Raw genomic sequence first — 12,506 nt, forward strand, 5'->3', positions numbered from 1 at the left:
AATTCTTTACAGTTAGCACTATTTGATAAGTTGTTTTTTCCTTTGTATTATTTTCGTGTGGATCATATTTATTAATTATATTTTAAATTTCTTTGTCATAGTATTTAAACCGAGGCTGCACTAGATACTTTGCTAACAGAGAAACTGACAAACACATTTTACAGAACCGACGAAGTCCTGAGGTAAAGTAGCCTTTTAAAAAAAATTATAATCTTTAATACAAAAAAATTGTGCTGAAAGATGTATTCTATTTTTTATTTTGGAAACCAGGTAAGATCTCTTACTTTTATGCTTATGCTTAAAAAACCTAAATACTCATCCACACCTCTCACCGAGAAGTATTTTACACCTCTTTTGGTATCTGCAGAAGCCACAGGTTCTGGGTCTTCTTGGTGGGACCTCAGTGCACTGCTCTCCTCTTGTTATTTTCCCGGCATGAGGGCATCAGATTGCCTAAGAATCATTCTTTGCTGACATTTTTGAAACTTACTCTCATATTACCCACTTGTGATTAAGTATAAAATATGTCCTTTATAATTTATTGTCTGTGTCAAGGCTGAAGTAAGCTTTGATGTAGACAATAAGTAGAATGAGCATTCTTGTGAACTAATGCTTATGTATTATTTAATATTTCTCTTTAAAACATCATGTTTCTGTAATATATTATGAAAAGTTTTATGTATAGGTCTTACTAAATCATTGTATTTCTAAGAGTAAGTAGATATAATTATACCATTATTATTTTAAAAACATTAAGTCCTTAATCTATTGCAACTTTTATAAATTTTAATATGCAATGTTTAAGTAATAAGTGGGATTAAGCTGTATCTACTCAGGGAGCTTAAATTATGAAATACTAAGTCAGGATTAATTATAGGGACTAGTTCATATTGTCTTTATTTTATTAAAAGATTTATATTTAAGTGAACAAGATTTTATTATACTCAGTTTTTAATGCCCCTGCATTTGTGAGTTAGATGTTTTTGACTACTTTCAAAATGGTGAGGTGAATTATATCTTTAATATATTCATAGAAAAGAACAGAAAGCAACTAAAAATTCCCATTAATTTGAATTCTAAGCAGATGAGTCTGCAGTTAATTTTTGCTTAAGTTGACATTTTGTTTATCATTTTAGACACAGATGTCTGTAAACTTTATATTACATCCATGGTTGGAACTTTAAGAAGTGACATTAATATTTATTATGGTATCTTCCTTTGTTATGATAACCTATATTTTTATAAGGCCTCCTTGAAATATAGAAATTGTATTATTTCCACTAAGATAATGGGGACATTTCCTGGTGGGATACTGCAGCTATCCCAAAGGAAAAAATATATACGTATATAAATTTGATCTTTTACCATGGAAAAAACTGAGTGGAGAGGAAAGAAAACTGGATTTTACTCTCCAAAGAGTAGCAGTCTTTGTGCTGTCTTAGGAAGAAAATGTACACTTGCTGATTCTAGAGTCAACATAGTTTGTTCGGAATCGTATTCATATTACTGGGTTTATATATAAAAATATATAAGTGAATAATGGATTTAATATGTTTAAATTCCTTTTTATTGTCTTCTTTATCAGGAGGATGAGGTGATCATTTTGACTATTTAGAATCCTTTGCCTAGTTCCATTGGCATGTCTTTAAGCTGTGTGTTATTTTTAGGAGAATGCAGTATTTTTAGTCTGCCGTGATAGCAATATATTCATTGACATTTGATTAGAAACAGTTTTTAAATGAAGTAACCGTTCAATTGCAAGACTAAAAATTCTGCACGATATGTGCTTTGTTTTAAATTTGGCTGCATGTGATTGTTTTCTTTAAGAATAAAATTAAATTTCTTTGTCTAGACATTTTCCAGAAATTTTACACATGCATAATTAGACATTTTAAAGACTTGTGTGGAAAGGCAATTACAAATTTAGCTGGGAAGCAATTGGCAACCTGGAGGAAAAAAAAAACATCTCCTAGGGGCGTCTTTAATGACCAGTTAATTCTGATGCTGTTACCTAATGTTTAATTTTACTTATTCATTCTCAAGTTCTGGAAAATTGCTAGTCCAATCTTTCTGTGTCCAGTAATTTTTTATTTCCTCCTTCTAGTTTCTACAGGGCTGACTTTTCTTCTTCCTTTTTCTGAGTTTGTTATAGGTTCTAGTAAATGAATACTTTAGATGCACGTTCTTTTAGGAGAGAAAGCAGATTTTCTCTTCATTTTTTCGGAAATGTTTTCAGTCATTGCATAAATTCTTAGCATAAGCATAATGCTTACTAATACACTTTACCTCATATATACTAATACAGAAAAGTTTAAAAATTAATTCCCAGGCTATGAACACTGTTGTTAGCCTGTCCACTGGTTACTGCTGTTGAATATTGGCGCAGTTGATGGCAGTTAACCTGAAGGAGTGTAATGCTAAGTGTCAGATTTAAATTTTTATTACAGTTTTTTAAAACCTCAGCTCTTGACCTCTCACTGCCGTGGCCTCTCCCGTTGCGGGGCACAGGCTCCGGACGCGCAGGCTCAGCGGCCATGGCTCACGGGCGCTAGCCGCTCCGCGGCATGTGGGATCCTCCCGGACCGGGGCACGAACCCGTGTCCCCTGCATCAGCAGGCGGACTCCCAACCACTGCGCCACCAGGGAATCCCTTAAAACCTCAGTTCTTTTTGACCTATGGTTTCATGTTGATTCATTTCAACCACTGATATTCCCTTCGTTTTCACTCAATTTATATTTTTATATAATATCCTAGTTTTAGAGTTAAAATTGTAATTAAATTGGAAAACATCTCATTCCATTTTTGACTGAAATTTTTATTGAGATAGTTGTAGATTCACATGTCATTGAAAGAAATAATACATAAATCCTGGGTACACTTGCCCAGTCATTCAGTTTTTGAATGTGTTGGAACACTAAAGTTTTATGATTGACACATTTTACTTTTGCATGTTATATAGTGAATAGACATTGTGTAGTTGTGTTAGTATACTTAAATAATGTAAACCACAATTAATTGATGTCTTCTTGTTTTGTAGTATCTTAAGGCAGGTTCCTTGAAAGATCCTTTGTTAGATGACCATGGAGATTTTATTAGAATGTGCACAGCCATGAAAAAGATTGGTTTGGATGATGAAGAAAAGCTTGATCTGTTCCGGGTAGTAGCTGGTGTCCTGCACCTTGGAAATATTGATTTTGAGGAAGCCGGCAGCACTTCAGGTTTTTTCTTTGTTTTCTTGTGGTCTTTTTGTTTTGCTTTATTTTAAAAAGGAGTAAAATTATAAGTTCTGTCATTTAATTGTCATATGAAAATTTACTCTGTGTGCAGGTTTGTTAATACCCTACACTTCTAGAATATGCTGTATTATGTGATGAATCTTGCAACTGCAGGATGCTGCATTATTAGTTATTATGAGCTCTTTGAATAAATCAGTGATACTGATGAGGAATAAACTCATTCTGTGAAGGATAAATAATCCTAACTACCAGGGTCATATTTGGTTAAATTTTTCAACTGATATTAATCTTTTCCAATAAGTGAACATAATAATTCTCTCTACCATCTTTTAAGGTATTTTGACATTTTTCTGGTTCATTGATCTAAACTTGGAACGATTAATTAGGATAATTGAATGCATGAAAGCCCATATACATTGTTACTGGGAAATGAAAACAGGTTAAACTTGATGCAGATTGAACAGATCATTTAAATGCCTGCACTACAGTAACTTTTCAACTGTATTGTTTCAGTCTCTACGTAAATAGTAAGGCTTTTTATATGATCTTAAGTTTGATCCATGAATGCGGGAGTTGGCAGGCTATGGCTCATGGTCAAATCTGACTAGCTGCCTGTTTTTGGAAATAAAGTATTGTTAGGACACAGCCACACACATTTATTTATGTCTTGCCTATGCCAGCTTTCGTAGTGGCAGAGTTGGGGTTGTGACAGAGACTGGATGGCCAGCAAAGCCTAAAACCTCACTCTTCAGAGAAAAAGATTGTTTACTCCTGCATAAATACATTGTTTAAAAGAGTTTTAAAAAAATCGAAAGCACCATTTAATATAGTAGTCAATAACATGGGCTTTAGTGTCAGATCCCAGAAGCTCTCTAAGCCTTGGATTTTTCATTCGTAAAATAATGAAGAAATAATCCATGAGAAGTGTTTTTTCCTAGCAGTAGTTTGCATATAAGGAAAAGGGCACAAGAGGAAGGAAAAAGAACATTAAAAAAAGATGTGTCTGCTACGTGCAAGACCCTTCATATACTGTGTTTCATCATAAACATCATAATCATAATCTGAACTTAATAAAGATAATGAGGTAGAGGATATTATCTCCATTTTACAGAAGTAGGACCTGTGCAGAAGTTTAAGTAATATGGTCATTAGTGAAGTTGTAGTTGTGAAAGCCGGTTCTACCCATGTCTGACTAACTCCAGTACGTGTGATAACTGCCCCTCATTGCCCCCTGTCACTGAACCTTCTGAGCAGATGGAAATCGACAGTCTGAGTGGCTTTCAGACTGAGTGTCCGCGGTGCTGTGACGTCAACATCAGGTGTGACAGAGTGTGGTGTGTAAGAGCACGTGGTCTCGGGCTAGGCTTTTCACCGTGTGTTACCTGCCTGTGTGACCTTGGGCCAGGAACTTAACCTCTCTGTGTCTCGGTTTCCTCACCTGTAAACTAGGAATAATAAATAACAGGCCTTACCTCATGTTATAAAGAGGAATAAATGAGTTAAATATTTGTAGAATGATGTGAATACTTATGTCTGGCATGTAATAATCACTCCAAGTGTTTTTTAATGAATAAGTAAAATAAAAATGCAGATTACTCCCAGATTAAAATAAAAGAAACAAAAAGAAAAACCAAGCAAAATCAGGTATGTTCTTAGTATGCATTAAAATTGTTATTAGTTTTTTTTGAGGGATTTGAAAATGTAATGAATGTTACATTTTCGTTTGCGCTGTAGCATCGTTATACCAAGGGAGCCTGTAGGAGTTCTAAGTAATATACAAAAAAAGTTTAGAAAAATTAATGCACAGTTTGGACATGTTGTTAGAAGTGATAGGTGGCATTTTCACACACCTCGTTATTACCGTGTGGTAAACATGCACGTGTACACAGAGGATCATAAATTTGGCATGATCTAGTTAGTTGAATAGCACTTAAATGGTCAAAAGGCACATAGCAGATATTCACATTATCTTTTATTTTTCTTCTCAAACTTCCTTCTGTTGAAGGGAAAATGAGCAGAAAGCAGAGCAGATTGGAATGAGGCAGTGAATCCAGAGAATCAATAAACTAGGCTATTTTTATTTTAATAGCGAAGATTTTATTATATTAATCTTCATCCTTCCTGTGACCCTTCCTGTAGGTTCACATGGTTTCTTTCTAATCAGGATTGATTTTTCCTGCCCTAGAGAGCTCAATTTTGGCATGACCTTGCAATTTGAAAAAGCTCTGGGTATTCGTCATTATTTTATCAGAAAATTTATTCTTCAGGAAATGTTTACACAGCTCCCACTGCAATTAAAAGTTTTTTCATGATGGAAATGCAAAGAATACCTCTGGGGACTTCCTATGTTTTTAAAATTCCACATAACAAAAACATACATTATTATAGCAACGAATGTAAAAAGTGTTCAGAGAAGTTCTTTTTTGGAAGGGGAGTGATGTGAAAAGCCTTGTGTTATTTCACCCCTTTGAAACTTTTAAAATACATTTTTTCTGTGCTAGCCTTACATAATTCCTGGAAGTGTGTAAGAAACTTTGCAGAATAGTAAAAAAAAAAAAAAAAAAAGAAGTATTTAAATGAATTAATTATTGTTGGTCAACTTTTTGAGTTATATAATTTTCGATAATGTGTGTGTGTATAAACTTGAAATTAGTAGTAATCTTACTTTCATAGAGTTAAAGGTTTAATATATCTTCTAAGTATTCCTCTGCCCTTATTCTTTTTTTCAGCTTTAGTGAAATATAATTCATATTGAGTTGTGCAACAATCACTATATTCAGTTTTAGAATATTTTCATCACCCTAGATACAAACCCCATACCCTTACTCCACCGCCCCATTTCCTCCCAAATCCCTAGCCTTTAGGCAACCACTGTTCTACTCTGTCTCTGTCAATTTGCCTATCATGGGCATTTCATATAAATGGAATCATACAATATGTGCTCTTTGTGACTGGCCTCTTTCAGTTAGCATAATGTTTTCAAGGTTCATCCGTGTTTTAACATGTGTCGGTACATCATTTCTTTTTATTGTTGAGTAATATTCCATTGTATGGATATACCACATTTTATTTATCCATTTGTTATTTGGTGAACTTTTAGGCTGCTTCCACCTTTGGCTATTATGAATTATGCTGCTATAAACATTTGTGTGCAAGTTTTTGTGTGGACGTATGTTTTCATTTCTCTTGCCTGTATGCCTAGGAGTAGACTTGCTGAGTCGTATGGTAATTCTATATTTAACCTTATGAGGAATTGACTTTCAAAGTAACTGAAGGGTTTTACATTCTTACCACCCTAGTGCCTGCGAAGTGCTACCTCATTGTGGTTTTTATTTGCATTTTCCTGATGGCTCATGATGTTGAGCGTATTTTCAACTGTATTGGCCATTTGTATGTCTTTTTTTGAGAAATGACTACTTATGTTCTTTACTCACTTATTAATTGGATTGCCTTTTTATTATTGAGTGGTAAGAGTTTTTTAATATGTTCTAAATACAAGTTCCTTATCCGATGTATAATTTGCAAATATTTTCTCTCATTCTGCGGGTTGTGTTTTTCATTTTTGGATAATGTTTTTCATTTTTGGATAATGTTCTTTGAAGCACAAAAGTTTTTCATTTTGATGAAATCCAGTTGGTCTGTTTTTTCTTTTGTTGCTTATGGTGCCATATCTAGGAAGCCATTACCTGGTCCAAGATCACAAGGATTTATGTCTGTATTCTTCTAAGAGTTTAATAGTGTTACTCTTACCTTTAGGTCTTTGATTGATTTTGAGCTAATTTCTGTGTATGGTGTGAAGTAGGGGTCCAACTTCATTCTTTTACATGTGGATGTCCAGTTGCCCAGTGCCATTTGTTTGAAAAGCTGTTCTTTTCCCCAATGAATTGTCTTGACAACCCCTTATTCATATACGATCTCATGGTTTATTTCTCCTGAGGGCAGTCTGTTAAATAGTTTATTAATTTGTCATGATAAAATTCTCATTACGATTTCATACATTCTTTGTAATTTTGAAATTAGTCTTAAAATGAATCATTTATAAGCACTAAACCATAAAAATGTTCATAAAATGTTTATTATTTTTAATATTAGTAGTAATAAGGTAATAATTATCGGTACCTTCATATAGTGCTTATTATGTACCAGACACTATTCCAGGCACTTCACGTATATAACCTTATTAATCTTCATAACAACCTTATTAGGCTAGTACAGTTATTATCCTCATCATATGGGTGAGGAAACTGAGTACAGAAAGAATAAGTAACTCGTTCACGGTCACACAACTAGTAAGTTGTAGAGCCATCACAGCCCCGAGTCTAAGCACTGTCGTATTCTGTCTTTCTAGAAAAAACTTTTTGAAACCATAAATAGAAATCTATAGATATGATGTACAGGAAATAGCCATGGCCGCCTCACCCTCTTCCTTTTCCTTTGTCCCCGAGCCTCACGAGCACATGCATGTGCACACACACACCCCCACACACATAGACAAACGTCCACACCCACACGGACCTACTACAGTGCCTCACAACATCTGCCACTGAAATTACTCCTTGATGTTTTCTGCAGTCGTATGATTTTAGTGATAAGGCACTCTTGTTATTCCAGAGATTTATTTTAATATATTAACAAGGATTATAATCTATCATTAGTATATTTTGCTTGCAGGCGCATAAACAATGAAACTGTGACAGGCTAAAATTGATGGGCTGAAAGGATTGTATCATGGGCTGCCCTGAGTGAGGGCCTCCCACTGACCTTGGCAGTGTGAGTGTCTGACAAGGGTGGGGAACAAGCGAGGTGAAATTAAAAGTCACAACTAAGCCTTGTCTAGTCCATAGTTTTATGTAAGTGAAGTGTACATCTAAGAAATGCATCTTGAAAATCTGGTTTACATAATGTTTATTAATTTCAGATTGAAATATGTGTTCATTAGGTGGCTGTAATCTGAAGAATAAATCTACTCAGTCATTGGAGTATTGTGCTGAATTACTGGGTTTGGATCAAGATGATCTTCGTGTAAGTTTAACTACAAGAGTCATGCTAACAACAGCAGGGGGCACCAAAGGAACGGTGATAAAGTAAGTTCCCTAACCCATTGCTCTGTAAAAATCCTGCCTTGTGGGGAGAAAAGCCAGGTCCTCTATCGCTTGCTGAATAAGGCAGACAGTGAGTTCTAGTGACATATCTCAAAAATTTTTCAACAAATTAAAAAGAATAAGGTTAAAAAGGTCTTTTAGCCACTCAGAAAATTCGGTAACTCTTACTTTGGGAAATATTAGCAAAGTATGCTTACCCTGATTCTTTGCTAAGCCAACTCCAAATCATTATTATGAAGAAAATCTCAGCGAGGAGGATGTATAGTAGTGCCCTACAGTTGCGTGGTTCCTTGGAGAGATTTCTGGAACCCAAGGGAAGGCTGGTAAAAGCACAGGTGGGTGGTCCTCAGCAATCATGCCCTCCATTTCCCCTGTGTTCCAAAGCAGTTCTTTTTTGTGTCTTAAGTATGGCATGTCCACATAAGAGTCCCTTTAGGAAAGGGTTCTATTACAAGAAATATAAGTTGGAAAAATCACTGTTTAGAAGGGATTCAAGTATTGGTCTGACCAAGGTTACTTCCAAATTTTGATAATTTTTTCTGGTATTCCCACAGGGCCTCACGCTTTATGACAGCATTTAGCACAGTGTTTGGAAATTCTTTCCTGTGGCAGCCTCTCTTCATCGGACTGTGTACCTGTATCTGCAGCGTCTAACACTGTTATACCATGTAGCTATTTATATGAAAGAGTAGAGTTGGACAGTTTGGATTTTAAGATGTAAACATTTTTTTCCTAAACAGTGTTAACCGAGTTTCTGACCTTTAAAGTGGTCTTGAATCAAACACAATTTCTTTTGCGTTTAAGAAAGTCACATGGAAGATTATTCCTCTGAATAATTTGTTTATATATTCAGCATGTACAATGAGGTATAAATTAAGGCTAAAAAGATTTTTTGAGCCTAATGTTCTTTTACTCAGTGATCGATTTTTAATCTAATTATCTTGTAGATAACTCTCTTGTCGTATTCTACTTAGCCCCGTTTATCTGTCTCTATTCACGAATGACATTTTGTAACTATTTATTTTGTTCTTCACAGTGAATATGTACTTAGTTCTTGGGAATATGGCATTATTTCCACAACATATTACTATAAGAATTTCTGTTGGTACGGTCTTCTTTTACAGGGTACCCCTGAAAGTGGAGCAAGCAAACAACGCCCGGGATGCCTTGGCAAAGACTGTCTATAGCCATCTTTTCGATCACGTGGTCAACAGAGTAAATCAGTGTTTTCCTTTTGAAACATCATCCTATTTTATTGGAGTCCTAGATATTGCTGGATTTGGTAAGTATAGTTTTGTTTGTGAGTCTGTATCTGTTTGATATTTTCACACATATTTAAAATAAAATTTTAAAAACTTTTTTTCCCTTGTAATACCTTTCACTTGATGTATTTCCAGTTATATGTTCATACCACCATTTCATTTCATAATACGATTTAAGTAGGAAGCTAATGCTTCAAAAAAAAAAAGGAAAGACTCATGGATTTTGGTCACACTAATGCTTAAATTAAAACATGTTGATTGAAACTACTATAGGTAGAGATGTCTGTGTACTCTTAAATGAGTACAGTTGATAAAGGTGAAGTCTTGAGTGCTGCTGATAAAGAGAATTAAGTCATGAAAACCATTGGCTCCAGCCAATGGACCTGGGTACAGGTGTCCTAGCACAAAGGCCAAACTCATTACTATGTGTAAAAATTCATCATTAGTGTTAGTTGTCAACAGATAGCTATTTCCAATTAATTTCCACCAAATGAGTAAGCTATCAAGATAAATACTTGAGAACAACTGTGGAGGTGTATAACCAGAAATGAAATGAGTCACTGATATCTGAATGCTGCTTTGTTTGGAATTACTGTGTTGTAAAAATCGCAAAGTAAGTCCGACCGTTTTTTACATTGGGCTTTATCATTGTGGGCGTTCCCTCTGTGCAGAAGCGGTGTCCTTCGTAATTTGTTTGCCTTTGTCAAGGGAAGATAGTGTTTACATTTGGGAGAGGCAGAGTTTTGTTTTCGATGTAATACATATTTTAAAATTTACAGTAAAGCATTACCTTTTGATCAAAGGTAGAGAAACACTTGTCACTGACTTAAGATTTCGTAATCTTCAGACATTTGTTTCCTGGTCTGCACCGTTTTAGCATAACACATACACAGAGTCATAATATTTTAGAGCTACAGGGATCTTAGAAATAATGTAATACAATCCCTTAATTTTAGAAATGCATTAGTATCCATAATATTTTTTCTAACTATAATTTTACAGATTATATAAAAAAATATAAAGTACTTACATTTTAAGTCATTTTTCTTCTTTGATTTAGATTGCATTAACACCTGTGCTTTAAAAATCTTTACAAGTGACTTATATTTTACATCTTTTACTATATGACATTTATCTTATCTGACAAACACCTTTTTGTCAAGCGAAGGTATTTTAATACTTAATTTTAATGCATATCAAAATTTAAGTGTTGAAATAAGAGCATTTGGAGACCATGGAACACTTATATGTATATTTTTTAACCTAATGTTAAATTAAACATTGATACAATAAAAGTTTATCCTTAGTTAAATTTATTAACGTGAAGTTGATCTGATGACGACTCTTGATTCTGGTTTTGTTTTCAGAGTACTTTGAACGTAACAGTTTTGAACAATTTTGCATCAACTATTGCAATGAAAAACTTCAACAATTTTTTAATGAAAGGATTCTGAAGGAGGTAATTGCCATACAATTTAGATTTAAGAACCGCATTAAACTATTTTGAATTTCAAGGTACAGAGACATACTGCAGTTAGCCCCGATGGATGGGGTGTGATGTAAGGTGGCCCAGGGAATCAGAGATGCCCAGTGTGGGCCCCAGTGGCACATCGGAAGTGTTAATGGTACAGCTGAGGCTTAGGGACCCAGTAAAAACTCGTAATAGGCACCTCCTCAGAAGTGAGTGTCTCTTGCTTCCCACTAGTGGCTTTTACCAGACTTGAAATTCTGCTTGTTTCTTCTCCTGATTCTGTTGTCTCTGCTCCTACCACAGCCAAACGATAGCCTGCTCTCAGCCCTGACCTGGGCATCTCCCCCTGTTCCTCTGCGTCTCTGCTTCTGTCCACTCTGCTACCTGCTCGCCCTCTCTCCGTATGGCAGGAAAGCCACCAGGCCAGGAGATTCCCAGGGGCCGCTGGCCTGGCCCACGTCCGGGCAGCTTTTTCCCTGCCAGGATACCCTGTGCACTGCCAGTGGCCTGTCAGTGGGGTGCTTTTGGCTGGACACCATCTCCGGTCCAGTAAGCACTTCCTGCCCCTGCTTGTAGTAGATGACTGGTGGCCTACACTCACAGTCTCGAGTCTAGGAAAGTTCCTTTGTAACACCTCAGAGTGCACAGTGAGGAAGAGTAGCTTTGGATCAGTGGGTTTGTGAGATGAAGAAACTGCAGAAGTTCAGTGACCTCTGCAGGTCTGAACCCTCCTTCGCGGTTGCTGGCTCACAGCACTGTTCCCTTCGTATTAGTACTGCTGTGTTCTGAGTTCCCACTGTCTCTGGACTTGAAATGTGAAATAGTTTCTTTCCTGTCCCCATCCCATTCATTTTTCCCCCATTTTTATTGTGTTTTGTCTTTATGGGTTTCCTAGTACATTCCAACTTTTATACCTTATCTTATAATACCTTACATATTATACCAATGCTGGCATAAATAAAACAGGTTAAAACAAGTACCTATCAGTTAAGATAGTTTCTCTGAAAAGTTTCATCTGGCAGCCTTAGTCCTTTCATTACTGTGTGAAGTTTTGCATGTATGCTTCTCACTTAATCAGCCTTAATTCTTCCCTTCCACACCAGCCCAGCAAGCTTTATGTAGAAACTACATGAAGAGGAGACAGTGCCTTGATTCATGTTTATTTTTATAATAATTCTTTAAAGTAAATGTGTGAATTTCAAATTCAGATTGAGTTCAAGTAGACAGTGCCTTCTAGAATGACAGAAACCTTTTCTAAATAGTACGTCTCGTGGGAGGAAATATTTAAACATTCAGGGGAAAAAAAGGTTGAAATATACATCGCCCTAAGCTCATTGCATTGCTCACCCATCTGTGATAAAATCCCTCCCTCTGGGCTTCCCTGGTGGCGCAGTGGTTGAGAGTCCGCCCGCCGATGCAGGGGACGCGGGTTCG

The 12,506-nt window shown here is 35.8% G+C and overlaps 1 protein-coding gene across 6 annotated transcripts in view; it reads left to right on the plus strand.

Annotated features, from left to right (window-relative positions):
- MYO6 (myosin VI) overlaps positions 1 to 12,506 on the plus strand; it is a 154,935-nt gene that overhangs the window by 86,507 nt on the left and 55,922 nt on the right. For 5 of the 6 annotated variants that reach the window (XR_003681558.2, XR_003681560.2, XR_003681561.2 and 2 more), the window contains exons 10-14: positions 102 to 182; positions 3,039 to 3,219; positions 8,177 to 8,321; positions 9,464 to 9,621; positions 10,969 to 11,060. Coding sequence is in view for 2 of the 6 variants with exons in the window: in XM_028494713.2 (XP_028350514.1) it covers positions 102 to 182; positions 3,039 to 3,219; positions 8,177 to 8,321; positions 9,464 to 9,621; positions 10,969 to 11,060 (657 nt within the window). In the remaining 4 variants the exon portion in view is untranslated. The remainder of the gene's footprint in view (positions 1 to 101; positions 183 to 3,038; positions 3,220 to 8,176; positions 8,322 to 9,463; positions 9,622 to 10,968; positions 11,061 to 12,506) is intronic. The other variant, XM_028494712.2, reaches the window with a different exon arrangement.

Source organism: Physeter macrocephalus, chromosome 10 (assembly GCF_002837175.3).
Source record: "Physeter macrocephalus isolate SW-GA chromosome 10, ASM283717v5, whole genome shotgun sequence".
In the NCBI taxonomy this organism is placed as follows: Eukaryota; Metazoa; Chordata; class Mammalia; order Artiodactyla; family Physeteridae; genus Physeter; species Physeter macrocephalus.